The 17,008-nt window shown below is 32.6% G+C and overlaps 1 protein-coding gene across 2 annotated transcripts in view; it reads left to right on the forward strand.

Moving 5' to 3' along the window:
• Positions 1 to 17,008, forward strand: part of TMEM135 (transmembrane protein 135) — a 236,295-nt gene that overhangs the window by 32,832 nt on the left and 186,455 nt on the right. For both annotated transcript variants that reach the window (XM_054576405.1, XM_054576404.1), the window contains exon 4: positions 7,928 to 7,961. In XM_054576405.1, the coding sequence (XP_054432380.1) occupies positions 7,928 to 7,961 (34 nt within the window). The remainder of the gene's footprint in view (positions 1 to 7,927; positions 7,962 to 17,008) is intronic.

Raw genomic sequence — 17,008 nt, forward strand, 5'->3', positions numbered from 1 at the left:
GATTCTGGTGCTGCTGACCAATGTCAGATGCTGTTTGTGACTGGCCCTGGGCAACTTGCTTAGAACAGTCTCAATGTGTCTTCCTCTGTGAATCCCTGGTTATAACACTTCTTTTCAGCTAGTCTTCAGCTAGTAAGTAAGGTCCTGGGAATAGATGACTGTAGCTTCCACCTACTTCTCTATTGTCTTGGATTTTGTCTAGATTTTTTTTTGAATAAATTAAAAAAAAATTTATATGCTTTTAGGAAAATTTTCAGAGATTTTAAATGATAGATTTTATATAATTTTCACCAATTATAGTTGTTTTCTTTGGAATGAGTCCACAGAGCTCCTCATGCTGCCATTGCTAAAACAGGGAGGTTTGGCATGCTTAGGAAAATTCACCGAAGTCCATCCAAAGTAAAGTGAGAAGACAGTGAGGTGCACTGTGCCCCTGCTGGTACCTTACATGGATCCAGATCTACAAGTGGGTCCTGTGTAGGCTTCTTTGGAATCATGCTGCACTGTGCCACAAGACAGTCTGATTCATGGCAAGACAGTCTGAGTCTTGGCACCATAACGTTGGTGGCGAGAATGGCACCAGGTATTATTCAGGTGGAGTCAGACCTGACATTGGTTCTGTAACGTTGCTACTTGAGTTTTGGCTAAGAAAGAATTCTGTGTCAAGACTCCAACTATAAGAGAAAGTTTTTTTAGGAAGTCACAGAGGTAGAACAAGTCAGTGGTAGAATTGGGCTCAGGAAACAATTTACAGAGGCAGAAAAATAGGTCCTTGGAGCTTGGAAGAGAGAAGAATATAGTGAACTTTTTAAAAAAAAGCTTTGGGTAGAGGTGGGCAAAGGGGGAAAATGGGGACATCTCTATTAGTGTCAACAATAAAATAAAGGGAAAAAGTAAAAGGAATAAAAATGTGTAGAAAGCTTTCAGTTATTATTTTCTTTAAGTGAGTGATTGCACTGTTTTGTTTGTAGACACTAGGCATTCACAAAGAGTTTGTGGCTGTTACAGCTCTTCTAAATATTAATTGCAGTGGTTTTACTGTTTTTATAAACATGATTAAAATTTTTAAGTTTAGCTTCTCTATGAGTACTCTCATAAGTGCTGAAGAAAAATTGATGTTTACTTTGTGATTTTTATGTAGTCACACTATTAAAGATATGTATTGATTTAGTTCTGTTATTTATTAAGTGATGCAATAAATATTTAGAAATAGTTCTTTAGGTTTTTTTTATTGACAGTTATATATGTATATATGTATGTATGAAACACAAATCCTAGTTTGAGGTCTAATTGAAAACTTTAAATTTTAGTTTTTTAATGTTGTTCAGAAGCTAGTGACTTTTTTTATAAAGGTTTTCAAAATATTTTAGGAGTTAATCCTAAAACAGAGCAAAGGAAATCTTTTTTGTTTTCTTTTAAGGAAGTCTGGTCTGTATTTATCTGGAGGTGTGTAAAAGCTAACTTAATAGTCTTTTTAAGAACAAAATCCTCACTCAAGGATTTTTGTTTTTTCATTCCCACATGTGCGGGGGTGGTGTAGGGGCAGAGATTGAGAGAGAGCCCAAAATGTGACTGAAGTGCAACCTATTTGGTGTATGGATGACACTCCAGCCAGCTAAGCCACCTGGCCAGGGCAGTAGTCTTTTTTCTTTTTTCTTTTTTTTTTTTTTGCTTTCAAGGAGTATTTTTTTCTACCACAAATTTTAAATATTTTAATAAATTAAGCATCAATATCTTTTAATAAATTGTTAGTAATTTATAAAGGTTGAAGTTACTTATACTTTAAAGTTATTACACCCAGTGCCTAAAATGAAGCATATTAATATTACAGTTTTTACTTTAGGGAAAAGGAGATTGTAATTATGCCTTTAATTCACAAAGAAAATAAATGATATGTTGGTGGAGATAGCCAGTAGACACCTTGAAATGTGAGTCTCGATTTAAGAGACATATGCTAGTTAGAAGAATAAAATTTGAGGTTATTTTCTTGTAAGTGGTCATTGAAGCTATGGCAGAAGATCAGTGTGTGAAAGCCCAGAATACGAGGTCTCAGGTTACAAGTTGGGAAACAACAACATTTAGGGAGTTAGTGATCAATTAAAATGTGTATACAGTCCATCCTTTTAAAATGAAATAGTAGTATATTAGAAAAAGTGGAAGAAACGGAATGTGGAGATTAGTATTCTTTTCCCAAGTAGCAAATAGTGAGAGTCCTAATTTTTAAATCCGTAAAGCTTTTATATAATAGTGAAATCTTTACTCTGAGATTATACATTTTGTACTCAATTGTATAATCAGTTTTTCAAAAAACACTTAATGAAGTAAGAACATACAATATGATTATGCATATACACACATACACACATATATACGATGGGTATATATATAAAGTGAAGATCTGTAGTCAAAAATATGTTCATCTCAATTGGTTTAATGTTATTTCTTCAGTTTTTTCTCTTCCCAACTGATCCATCCATTTATCCATCATCCATCCATTCATCCATCCATCCATCCATCCATCCATCTTTCCTAGTCTCCGTCCCTCCCTTTATAGAATTAAACATACTTTACCAGCTGGTTCTTGACACCTTGTAAGAGGGCAGTTTGCTTAAATCTTAATCGCATCACTGTGGGGTTCTGAAAAAGCTTTGAAGTTGTTTCCAGGGTTGCTTAAAAAATTTGTGCCACAGTGAACGGAGATCATAGGAACTCAGCAGGGAGCATTGGTAACATCTAGTTTATCTCTAGGTGGGCTGTTAAGAGCTAGCCTTCTCTTTCTTTTGCTAGGAAGTGCTTTGTTTGTGGTTCAGAAAGAAGTTGTTTTAATGGATTTTGTTTTGTAGAATTGCTGTGGAATTTGCTTTGATTTTTAGTATTAATTGAGATAAATTAAAACTGCAGGGTGCTCAAAAAAATGAACATGGATTAAAATATCAAATACTGCATATTTATTCTAAGGATACTCATGGATTGAATTGTTAAATTGTGCTGTTGTAGTTATGAAACTCCTAAAGCAGCTATGACCAAAATGAATGAATTATATATATTCTTTTATTCATATATTTTATGTATATAATGTGTGACTATATATGAATATTATATATATAAAATATGTGAAAAAAAGAATACCATATGTTTTGTCTGTAAAATTTTTGGCATCTTCATGTTTCACTGTCATGTTATCGTCACAGGATTAAAATTAATTTACTTTGCAGCCTTCTAAAAAAATTTACTGTGTTATCCTCTATATAAAATTTTCTCTGTATCATAGGTTATGATCATTGACTCTTGCTGTGGACTAGAAGTTTATTTTATTCCTTTTATACCTTAAGAAAGTAATTTTATACCCATAAAGCATTCTGACAGATGGAAATGTATTTTCTCTTGAAAGACTTTTGAGATGATTAAACAGCGTCTTCTAGTAAACGGTTTCAATGTTTAGGAACTTTCACTTTTTTTTTTTTTGGTTAGGATTCTAGGTTCCACCAAAGGATGATGCTGTTGTATATATGTGTTCTCATTTCTAACCCCAACCAGTATATTGTTAGCTAGTTTAGTTTCATTTTCACATGGTTGAGGTCTTTGTCATGTCAGATTAGATGTATAAGGATCACTGTGTTTTTCTTTAATCTCTAATTTCTCATTTGTAGAATGCATAAATATTTTTATAAGTATATATAGAGAATATATAAATATTTACAGTTTAGAAGTTATACTATTTCTGCTGTATTCCCTAATAACCTTTGGTATGAAATGTGTTACATACAGTGTCATTCAAAAGTTTCAAAAGGTTAGCTAAAAAAATATATACACTAGAGTTTCCAAAATAAAAAGCATTAGTGCTCATCTAATTAGATGCAATCATGGCATTAGATGATAGTAATACTTGAACTTTCTGCATAATGGGAGGATTCCTTTTGATCTACTAAGATATTAAGAAAATTAAATTATTTTAATATTTCTCCATAGGAATAATGATACCCTGATTAAACATAGTTCCTATAGCAGTGGTTCTTAATACCTTTTTAGGTAGTGCCCCTTGATGTGCAAACCCACTGAAATATATGCTAATTTAAGAGATTCACCTCTTTTCCTTATGAGAAAAAGAAAAATGTATTTTTTGTGGTTTAAAGAAATACTTGACTAATTGAGGTTTACCAATCTTTTAATCTAGTTATTTTCAGCAGAATAGGAGTATTTGTGTATTAGAATCTCCTGTGCAATTTAAAAGTTGCTGTCCTTCTTGACCCTATCCCTTCCTCTTTAGGTCTTTGCCACCTTTTGTTCTAATCGGCACCTCCCCCTTCCCCATCCTGCTTGTAGTAGTGTTTTAATATATAACTCAGTTTCCAGAGAGAATTTGCTTACTACAAAGGAAGTGACCTGTTTGTCTTCAGATTTAAACTAGGTAGAGTCAAGTGTTAAATAAAATAGCATTTACTTAACTTAATCAGTTTCTTATGATACTGAATATCTCAGGAGAAGTGATGAAACAAATTACTGCCCTGATGCCTTACCCCTGTCATTGACATTGGAAAGGAGATCGAAGACTCTGCACCAGGTAAACCTAACAAAAGGAGCCTGGCTGTAGAGTCCAACATATCAGGCCTGTCACAGATAGTGTCCTTTCATTCTTGTGGCTACGGGAACTGGGTTGAAATTTAGATATTTAGAAATATCTAAATATTTAGAAATTTATTAATTATTAAATTTATTAATTATCAAATATTTAGAAATATTTAGAAATTTAGAAATAATCTTCAGTATTTGGGAATGATAAATTGAAACATGAGACCAGAATAGAACATAATATAGCAACACTATATCCTCTGCTTTTTCCCCAATAGTAAGACTATGTCAAGGATTTATTCATTCTCAAAGCAGAGAAGCCTATTAGGATACCTTATTAAAAGTCAATGAATAGCAAGATTTAAAGGTGATTTAGTAAGACTTTCTGGTGTAGAAGCAGTGCTTTAGAAAGAACACAAAACTGGAGTCAGAATAACTGACTTTTAATTCCAGTTTTTCTTTGTGTGACTTTCATATTTTTAAGGAAACACTTCTCTGATTCTTGGTTTTTGGTAGAGTGAGGATAATAGTATCTCTATTACACTTCATAGGACTATTTTTTTTTTTTGCTTAAAATTTTTTTTTCAGTTACAGTTTACATTCAATATTATTTTGCATTAGTTTGAGGAGTACAGCATAGTGGTTAGGCAATCATATAGTATAGGACTATTGAGAGGTTAAAGTCTGATTTCAAAATATCAATTATACCTTGTAAATTGTTAAATTTTATGCAAATGTAAGATAATTTGATCACATCTTTGCTTGTTAATACTTTGGTATCATTAATTGACCCTCGGTTTAGTGGCTATCTTTTGTGATTATATTTCTATAATATATGTCTATAATTTGTTCCTCTTTATAACACTGGGTTCTAGTAACACCTTGTTTAGTAATTTCACTGTTTAGTGCCCATTAGATGACAGCTACTATTGAACATTGTAAAAATGTAAAGGTAAAGAAGATAATATATCATTGGTAGTTAAATATGAATAGTTATATTATCAGATAGAAATGGAAGCTAGTGATTGAAACTGTATCAAAGTATTAGAAACAGAATTAGATTAGTGGAAGAAATATTTTTAAAGGTAGTATTACCCATTGGTTCACTTCATAATGACATGAATTATCAGATACTACCAGAGAATATTATTTTAGTCTTTATATATAGGTAGCTTTTAGTAAGAGTGGGTTTCACTTGAGAAGGATATATCTTTTCTGTTTATGTGTGGCTCTTGGATATTGATATTACCTAATTTTCCTTTATGTAATTAATTTAAAATAAGTAGGTGGGACAGCTGTAACTGAACAACAATACAAATAATAAAGTAAGTACTATTAAAACATCTTTGATTTAGAATTTGGTAGGAATTGATAAAATTGGTAAAGATTAGTAGAAACAATTTCAATTCATATGTACAAATCATAGAAAAGAAGAGCTAACAGGAATCTTACAGATCATCTTATCAGTGATTTTAAAATTCTTTTTAGAGGCACAGTGGTATTCTTCTGTTCTGCTCAGGTGCATTAGGACCTGCTGAAGAGGGACTAGGGGGAGGAACTACGCTCAGTAGGTGTGCCTAGGCTTTCTTCCCCTTTCAACTAGAGTAGATCCAGTGTGATGTTTATATTGTATATTGATGATAAATGAATGATTTTTTAAGGAATAGTTATTATGTTTAAAATGTAAGTTAGAAAACTAGTCTTGTTCCCTATTTTAATGACTTAGAGTACCAGAGAATTCAAGTTAACTGGAACCCTGATTTCCTAATTTCACTTAAATGTTATTCAGTTAAATCATATTGCCTCCATTAGGCTTTGGTAGTATTAAAAATCTTATTAAGCTATTTTGAATAATGAAGGATTCAGACTATGTGTGACTGGATCTGACATCAAGAATATTTCATTGACACTGTTGCTTATCAATACCTGAAAAATTGGTACTTGTTTTATATCAAAGTATTTTTTTCTTTGAATACAAAAAACATTTATAATTGAAACTCAAGTTTTTATAACTCAGAATTTGTTATTTTTACCTTTCCCTTAAGCTCTTAAAACATTAAAGACTTCTTTCTTAGAGAATAAGATGTGCTTCATTCATGGTCTGTGCGGGATAAGTTAAATAAAGTGGTTACGGGCATAAAATTGTGCTTGTTTTTGAATTTTGAGCTGAATTATCATTAAACAGACTTGATAAATATGCAATTTTCCTGTATTGTAACTGTTTATAGAACTTTTGTTTGTACTTCAGCATTAGAAAGTTTACTTAGTGCCTGACTTCTCACTTAACAATGAAGTTTACCAAGGTGATTTAGTATGAATTGTAACCACATCTAAGAAACAGTTGTATTGTGTGTGAAACAAATAGAAGACCTGATTTTTTTTGAAAAAATTTGCATTTTGTTAGAATTGTTTTGGCTTTGACGTTTTGGCAAGATGAATTCTTTAGGATTCTTTGTTAAATTTAGAATTCTCTAGCATTAAATATAGACCAGCGATTTTCAACTTTTTCATCTCATGACGCACATAAACTAATTACTAAAATTATGCAGCACACCAAAAAATATATTGTATATTTTGTCATTTTGACAAAAAAAAAATATAATTTTATTCATTCACACTAGATGGCTATTGTCATGTTGCCTGTTGTCAATTTTTTATTTGCTAAGGGAAAAGAGGTCAATTTTTCTGACTAAATAGTCAGGTATTGCATGTATTTAAAATCTTTTTTATTTTTTTTAAAGATTTTATTTACTTATTTTTAGAGAGAAGGGAAGGGAAGGAGAAGGAGAGGGAGAGACACATCAATGTATGCTTGCCTCTTGCACAGTCCCTACTGGTGCGCAGGCCTGCAACCCAGGCATGTGCCCTGTCTCGAAAGCGAACTGGTGACCCTTTGGTTTGCAGGCCAGCACTCAGTCCACTGAGCCACACCAGCCAGGGCAAGGTATTGCATGTTTTAACAATTCTTGTGGCACACCGGATGAAAATCACTGATATGGATTAATAGTAAATTGTACTATTCTTCCTATTAATAATAATAAGGCAATAATAATTTTTAAAATTGAGATGTAATTGACCTATAACATATATTAGTTTAAGGTGTGCAACATAATGATTTGATATTACTATATACTGTGAAATGATTCCCACAAAAGTCTAGTCAACAATTGTAAATTAATTAAAGCTAAATAGAATGACTTGAATCTATTTAGATCCAACTATTGGGGTATTAACAGCTCAGCTCAGCATAATCTACACCTTTTTCTCAACTGCTGATAATTGTTTTGCTAGATTTTTCAAAAATGATAAACTATTAAGCTGTTAATCTCATCTATTTCTTTTTAAAAATTATTTTCAGGAGAGGGCTGCTCACAATTTATATGGCCAACTTGGTAAGTAATTTCTTTTTCTTTTTGCTTTTGAGGGTTTTCCATGTGCTTTTTATGTTCTTTTTAAAAATCAAGTTCCCTTAAAAAAAGAAAAAAGAAAGGGAATCTGCTTAAATTTGGGAATATTTTCTGTCTCTGTTTTAAAGGATAGACTTAAATGTTTGAAAGAACCCTGGTGCCATGTGCTTTATTTTTGTCGTATATGATTAAATTTCACTTATTTCAGGACAGTGATTCACAGCCCTGTGCTCTTTATGACCTTAAAAGCATAGATCCTATTTATTTATTTATTTTTATTGTATTTTTTTTTCCATTGCCATTTATTCCTCTTACAGCCTCTTCCACCTTCCCCCATGCCTACTGAAATCACCACCCTGTTGTCCATGCCCATGAATCCTTTTTCTTTTTTTCTTGATCACTCCATCCCCCCCAAAGCTAGATCTTCATCTTTGATAGGATCTATATCTGTGTATCTCTATACATCCTGAATTGAACTTCACATTATGTTTCTGTTGTCATTTCTTATGGGAAAAACAATGTTAAGGATGAAGTCTTATGAGGTACATTCTTCTTGTACATCAGAACAGCATTGGTTCTATCTTCAAACACTGAGTATATGTAATAAAATAATTAGCTAGGCTCTAAATTTCTAAGTTTACAGAAGTGAAATCAATGTTAACTAGTCTGATATTCTTTATGGTAAATATATACTCAAAATTATATAATTTTCACTGTCCAGTTCATATTTGAATGCATATTTGTATTAATGTGAAATAAGCCAGTCAGTGAAAGACAAATACCATATGACCTCACTTATAAGAGAATTTAATGAGCAAAATAGACTAATGAACAAAATAGAATAAGAGACATGGAAACATGGAACAGACTGACAGTGACCAGAGGGGAGTAGGCGGGGGGGCAGTGGTGGAGGAAAGGGGAGGGGACTAGTCAAAGGACATGTGTGAGTGACCCAGGGACATGGACAACAGAGTGGGGACTGACTGTGGGAGCGGGGGTAGGTGGGTGGAGGAGGGCAAAGGGGGGTAAATTGGGACACCTGTGATAGAATCACAATAAAAAATTAAAAAAAACTTAAAAATAAAATATTTTAAAGTTTAGAATTAAAAGGCAATATTGAAAAATTTAACTAAAAGATATATAATTATTTACCTAATGATAAGTTCTTGAATCTGTGACAAGAGAATATAATTTAGAGTTACATTTATCAACTCATTTCAGTTACAAACAATATGTCATTTTTGCTATAAACTTCCCATGTGTCAGTGACTATGTAGTATGCTAGTAGGCAACATCGAGACAGTCTTTGTACTTATGGAGTTTGCTGTCTAATGGAGAAGTCACAGTAGAAATAATATTTGAAAAGGACTAAAAGATGAATAATAGGATGCTGTGGGAACCATATTAGCAGCACCAAATTATTCTGGTGCTGCTTTCAGTCCTTATTTTTAAAAAATCTTAAAAATATGCTTGCATACTAGAATGAACTTGAGGTTTAATGTTTCTTTTTTCTTTTAGCTGTGCACACAGTTTTCTATCCTACCTCATGGTATATACTTTCATAACCAAATACCATGTATATTTACACACTTATCTCTAAAGTCTAAGGAAACTTTCACAAACTTTCTTTGTGTTTTCTGGTTTAGATTGTAAATTCCTGAAGAATTTGACTTTGACTTTGATATAATAAATGTTGGAGAGTGCCCTTAAAATATTGTAGTATTTTTAGATTTAACTTTTTATTCTGAAATAATCATAGATTAATATGCAGTTGTAAGAAATAATAGAGGGACCTTATGTACCCTCTACCCAGTTTCTCTTAGTAATATAAAACTATAGTAGTATCAAAATTAAGATATTTACATTGATATTTACTGTCATTAGGATAGAGAATATTTCCTTCACCACAAGGATCCCTCATGCTGCCCTTCTATAACTGATCCACTTCTCTCTTATTGTTACCACTCCTCCTCCCAATTAACCTCTGGCAACCTCTAATCTCTTCTTTATTCCTATAATTCTATAATTTCTATAGTCCTTCCAAGAATGGTAGATAAATAGAATCATAGAGTGTATACTATTTGTGATTAGCTGTTTCACTCAGCATAATTTTCTGGAGAATCATTTGAGTTGCTGGCATATGTCACTAGTTCATTCTTCTTTATGGCTGAGTAGTGTTCCATGGTATGGCTATATTAATTTGTTTAACTCTTCACCCATTGAAGGATATCTGGCTTGTTTCCAGTTTCTGGCTACTGCATATAAAGCTGCTATAAATATTCACGTGCAGCTTTTTGTGTGAATGTTTTTATTTTTCTAGGATAATTGCCTGGAGTGTGATTGCGAGGTCATGTGGTAGTTGGTGTTTGGTTTTTAAAGAAACTTTTAAACTGTTTTCCAGAGTGGCTGTACTATGTTGTTTTGGTAGTGTTTCCAGTCTAGAGTAAACCTTTGCATATCTAGTTCTTTCTAAATGGAAAACTTCTTTGTGGGAGGGACATTTGTTTGTTAAGTAGACTTGTATTCCCTCTCCAGATTAATAAAATTCAGCATTAGAATATTAGGAAAGTTTTCCAGAAAATGCAGAATATGAATTGGTCTTTTATCCTTTGTTGTCAATTATAAAGGGTCTGTTATTCAAAAACTTAATGAGATCAAAGGCTTTGCACATAGATTTTTGACTATGTCTAAAGAAAAGTGAATCTGTATGTGATATATTCTGGTTACTAATGATGATCTAATAAGCTCCATCTTCCCTTTATCTAAATAGAACCTTTTATATATGCTGTTACTATTTAACTATTATTATAGTAACAGGGTGATGGATTCAGAATAGGTAAGAATTTAAATATTTTTTCTGAGATACCACATTTAGCGTTAAGAAATAACTTTGTTTTATAACTTTGTTGTATTGCTTATTAGATTAAGTTGTAATTGTTGGCTTATACCATCAACAACAAAATTTCTAAATGCTGGGAGGTTTAATTAAAAAAAATTATTTATTGTATTTAGGTGTGTGTTTCAGATCTGTTAAGTACAGAAAGGCATAAAGAAGAAAGTAAAAGTCTGTAATTCTACCATGTAATAATTACTAACATTTTAGTGTTTATTTTTATTCCTTTCTTTTTCTCCAGTGTATGTACATAAATATACAAACATAGATGCACATTCACATTTCACATGGTATACTGATTTTTTTAAAATGAGGGCATATTGTTTTGTGAGATTTTTATTACTGTGCCATATAGTTTTAATTTAAAATTTTTTATTTTCATTTTTTATTGAATTTATTGGGGTGACATTGGTTAGGAAAACCATATAGGTTTCAAGTGTACAACTCCATAACACATCATCTGCATTGCTCATGATAATCAATTTTGGAAGGTGTACTCCTACCTTTGCGCTTCTTGATTATGTCTTCATTATGAGTGAATTTTATACATATACACATACACACAGCCCCACTCAAAATGTTGGGAGACAGTGAAATAATAACGGATTAGTAATAATAATAATTTTATTGGTTTTGGCTGTGACAGTTATTTATTCTTTAATTACACTGCTACACCTTTAAATGAATACATGATAGAGGAATACACAGAACTGGCTCCATACTATCTTTATTTTTATTAAGTGAACATTTATTTATGGAGTGCAAAGCACTTCATGTCAATAGTGTATTCATGTCAAAAATGTAGTTAGACAATACAGTTGTTAGGATTTTAATAAAAGGGAGTTAGCTTTTGGCTGGGACAATCAGAGAAGGTTTTATGAATTACATGGGACTTGAACTTTAAAGAAAGGAGAGGACTTGGAGGAAGCTCTATCTAGAGAAGTATCATTGGTGACCACAGGACAAAATTCTTGCCTTTCCAAGGACTGCCAAGTTGGGCCAAGGTTTAGGAACAACAACAATAACAGAAGGATAAGAAGCATTTATTGAACATCTACTGTGTTAGACACTGTAGGTAAAACTGGAGTTACCAGAATAATAGCCTCTGCTTCCAAGGACCTTAACTTTACTGGGGGAGAGAAATTTGTAAACCAATGGGAGTAAATCACATCTCTCTTTTTTTTTTTAGTATTGATAGTTGTCTCAAAACAATATACAGTACAGTGTATTATGTAATGATGAATATAAATTTTGCTAGTTATGTTTGTGTTAGTGTTATAAGCAGGTGAATAAGTATATACTCTAAATAAGGGACATCTTTATTAATGCTTTTATTATTATAAAAAGATCTTCCCTTGGGCTACCTTATAGTTACTCTTACTACTCATGATCATCTGTCAGGAAGCCCTGGTAAATTTCAGTTATTAGACCAGTAGTTTATAGCCTTAATGACTAACTAACAGTTTTAAAAAAATTACAAACTTAAGGCGATTGATTAATACCCATTTAAAAATGTTGTTTCTTGTTATATGTCGGTAAACATATTTTGGAAAGAAAAGAGTACAATTTTTAAACTAGTATAGTATTTTAGATTTTTAGAATTGATAGAGAATTAGTTGTTAAGGGGAACAATGCATAAAAGTTATACAGAAAAGGTATAAAATAAAGAATTAAATATTTTATCTGGCTTCTGCCCAAGATATGGCTATAAAATGATGGAAACGTTTTCCTGGGGCTAATATGCCAGAACCAATTACCCACAAGAACACCAGCTGCTAGGATTCAACTTTGCCACAGTGAGATTTAAAAGAGAACATGTGAAAGTTTGCATTCACATGATTTCCCTTTATTATGTTGGTTGTGACAATGACTGAGGATTCCAGTCTTTCAAAACTGATCATATGCTGCCTGTAGTTATTTGAAATGTGATGTATTTAATTATAGTTTATGACATTTAAAAGTCTTTCTATTTAAGTCCTTTTGAAAACTTCTCTCTGCAATTTCATTTATGCCACCAAGCATTCAACAATGCATGCATTTTAAAATTGTAAACATATATATCTAATAGGTTTTTGCTAGCATTTGTTTTTTAATTTTAAACTGGCACTGTCTTTGATTAAAACATCTGTATTTGATTTTTCAAACATAAGGTTTGAAAATGTTGATTCAAATATGTTCTTATAAAGCTACTTCAATTTAATTAGATTCAGCAGGCATTTATTAAATCAGTGTTGTGCTAGGCACATGAGAATACAAAAGAAATACAAAATGGATTGTAAACTAGTTGGAGAAATTTGACAGATGAAATAGAAAGAAATAAACTGAAACTATTAAATTCAAAAACACTTATAAACACCCTCTTTCAAAATGCTCCTTTATGCCTTCCCTGTGCAGCAAATGGTATCAACCATCCAGTTGCTCAGGCTACAAAATTAGGAGCTTTAATTCTTTTCTTCTGCTGATCCAATCATTAGGAAATCCATTAGGAAATCTTATTCTACTTCTAAAATATGTCCTGGATCTTACAGTGACTGACCACCTCCATGGTTATAACCGTAGTCCGAGCCCCAACGTCTCTTGTCTGAGCTATCTTAATAACCTAACCGGTTTACCTCTCCCCATTCTTGTCTTCCTGTAGTCTGTCTTTCACACAGCAGTCAGAATCATTGGAAATACAAGTTAGAGCCTACTGTCGCTCAGTAGAAGGTGAGATATTTGCTGTCCAAGGAAAATAGGTTCCTTAAAGTTGCCATGATTCATTTGATCACAAAGGCAGGCACCGAGGGGAATTTTCCCAGAGACTACAGCCAAGCTTGTGAACATGAAAAGGGGAATTATTAGAGGATCCCTTTTATTTTCCTTTATTGGATAATTTAGTACTATGTTTTCAAGATATACTCATGTTGTTGTATTTTTTTTGAACTTGACACCATGTTTTCAAGACCTATGCTTCCTATATACATTGCCTCTGATTACTACATAATGTGCCCTAATATTCATCCCCTGTATATGCTTTATAATAGTTTTATTGAGATGTAAAAAAAAAAACCCCATAAAGTTTACCCCTTAAAGATGACAATCCAGTGGTCTTAGCATACACAGAGTTGTACACCCATCACTGTTACATAATTTTAGAATATTTCATCTACTATATTTTACCTTTTCATTCTTCCAGTGATAGATATACAGATTGCTTAAAACCCTTAACGTCACTAGTACTGTGGTGATGAATATATTTGTACACAACCATTCTATGAATTTTCCTGGGTGTGCATGGATAAAGACTAAGAAGATGAATTTTTAGATCATGTACTTTCTGGTAAAAGGACAGAATGGCTTGGACTGTGAGAAAATATCATTATTCTAGTAGTTCATTTGGAGGTAGATTTATTGTGACTTTAGAAGAGAATTTTGTCTTGTGCTTCTTTGACTTATATTTCTGTTTGAATAATTTAACTTTTCATCCAAGGGACTTTAGGGTTGGATGATTGGATGTTGAATGAACTTTGAAACTAATAGGGACTCTGATAAAAATGGCTTGAAGGACTACTACAGGTTCAATAAGACCAAAGGAAAAAACGATATAATTCTCATTGGGCATGGATTATTATTCATTATTATCAACTAGTCTTTATATACCTTTGTCTTCTATTTGCCTTGTAAAGATAATATAAAGTATACATTAAAAACTGAAAGAGACAAATGTGGAGGAAAATCATGAAGATGATTTACAAAGGAATATCAATAAAAGAGACAAAGGAAAGCCGTATATAAAAAAGGAAAATGCAAAATACAAAAACAACCTAGGGTGCCTTGTTTACAGCCTAGTGAAGGTGCAGGTGTAGGCTCTCCACTTGGTCATTGTTCGTGTGGGTTGGGCCACAGTTTTTCTCTGTGGTGTTTGTCTAAAAGTGTCTGTTTTGATGAGCTGCCTTTTTCCTGGTCTTTTAACAAGACAGAGCAGGTTTTTGTCTGTGGTTACTAGCGTTTCCAGTTTGTGGGCTTCTTCAGCTCCAAGATCTCTAGGTGGTGCCTTTTTCTTTCTGCCTTCTAGCCTTTTAATGTTTATTTTTTGTATAATGTCTAGGATTTTTAGTTGCAATTAATGGAAGGAGTACAGAAAATATGTATCCTGGAAGCAAAAGTCCTTCACATAATATTTTTATAAGGTAGTCAGAATAATCAATTACACAAGAAAACTAAATCTGACAAAAACAACAAAAAACAAAAACAGACTTGCAGAGATTACATTTATTGGAATTACCTGAAAACGTTATGAAATGATTGTGTTTATCATGTTTAAAATAAAAGACGACTTCTGATTCTACCTTTCTGCGTGAAACAACAAATAAAACAGACAAAATAAGTGAAACAACAGTTTTCAAGACATTGTATGTTAAGTAGTAAAGGTTGATGATTGCTGAAAGATTGGAAAGTAGTGAGAGGAGACCTGTGATTGCCTTAGCTTACTACCCAGAATGCATTTCTAGGCCTTGTGGCAGGGATGTAGGACAGATGGGCTGTATTCTAGAGTTAATGAGACGTAGCTAGGAGTCCAAGGAGACAAGATGGCTAGAGGTTGCAGGTAGGAGAGGAGAGAGGTAGAAAGCTCCAGAGATGTGCAGAAGGTCCCAACAAGTATTCAGCTGAGTTTTGATCAGTGCACACAAGTGAGGAATCCACCTGAGGCTGGGGAAGGAACTAGCCAAATGCATCAGAGGGAAAAAAAATCCTCTGAGCTCATGCAGGGTTTAGAATAGTTGCTGTTCCCATCATTGAGAATAGAAAATCTAATAATTCATGGGGTTTTGGGGAAGAGAGTACTTAAAAGGATATTAACTCAGGGTGGAGCAAAACTGCTCTGGCCTCAACTGAAAAACAAAACAAAACAAAACGAAAACAAAAAAGGAAAACATTAAAGGCCCTACCTGGCTCTGATTCCAAATAACTGCATTCCAAAATAAATCTAAAAATTTGGGGAAATACAAAAAAATACAGCACTCAACAAGGTAAAATTCACAGTGTATAGCATACAGTAAAAAATTACCAGTCATGAAAAGAATCAGGAAAATATGACTCAGAATGAAAAGAAAAATCATATGTAACTAACTCAGAATTTATACCTATGATAGAATTAGTAGCAAGGAAATCAAAACAGTAATTATTACTGTGTTCCATATACTCAAGCAGCTAGGGGAAATAGTGAATGTGGTAAGCAGAGACCACATTTATATCTTTATGAAAGATATGAAAAAGACCAAAATTAAATTTTTAAAGGTGAAAACTTTTATGTCTTATGTGAAAAATATACAGGATAGAATTAATGGCATATCAAACCTGGCAGGAGAAGATATTAGTGAACCTGAAGCATAGCAGTAGAAACTATCCACAATGAAACACCAAGAGAAAATAAAAAATATGAATGGAATATTAGTGATCTAATAGGATAACTTGAATTGCTCACTGTGCATTCACTTGGAGTCTCTGAAAGAAAGAGCAAGGGAGGGTCAGAAAAAGTGTTTACAGAAATAATGGCTGAAACTGTCCCATAATTGATGAAAACTCTAAACTTTCATAAGCAAGAAGTATAATAAACCTCAAGCACAGGAACATGGAGGAAACTGATCATGTCATAATCAATTAAAACAATAATAAAGAGGATATCTTAAAAGCAGCCAGAGAAAAGAGGAACATTTTATACAGAGGAACAAAGAATATAATGACAGGAAATTTCTTCTTGGGAGTAAAACAAACCAGAAGGCAGTTAAGCAGTATATTTAAAGTACTGAAGAAAGAACTGCCAACCTAAAATTGTATACCCAGCCAATATCTGTAAAAGTTAAAGGCAAAACAAAGACTTTTTCATAACTTCCCACCAAGAATATTAAGCAAAGTTGTCATCCAATATGAAGGAGAGATACAGGTTGTCCGAAACAAATTAACCATGTGTGTTCCTTAGTGCTGGACCTGCCTTACAAGAAATGTAGAAATGAGTTATTTAAGCTGAAATGAAAAGGACATTAAGTATTAATGTGAAAACATATGAAAATACACAACACAGAGGTAAAGGTAAGTAGACAAATTCAGAATACCGCCATATTGTACTAAACTAAAAAACAGCCAGAGAATAATAAGATGG

Source organism: Pteronotus mesoamericanus, unplaced genomic scaffold, assembly GCF_021234165.1.
Source record: "Pteronotus mesoamericanus isolate MK-2021 breed Mesoamerican mustached bat unplaced genomic scaffold, CSHL_Meso_final contig_33, whole genome shotgun sequence".
Lineage (NCBI taxonomy): Eukaryota > Metazoa > Chordata > Mammalia > Chiroptera > Mormoopidae > Pteronotus > Pteronotus mesoamericanus.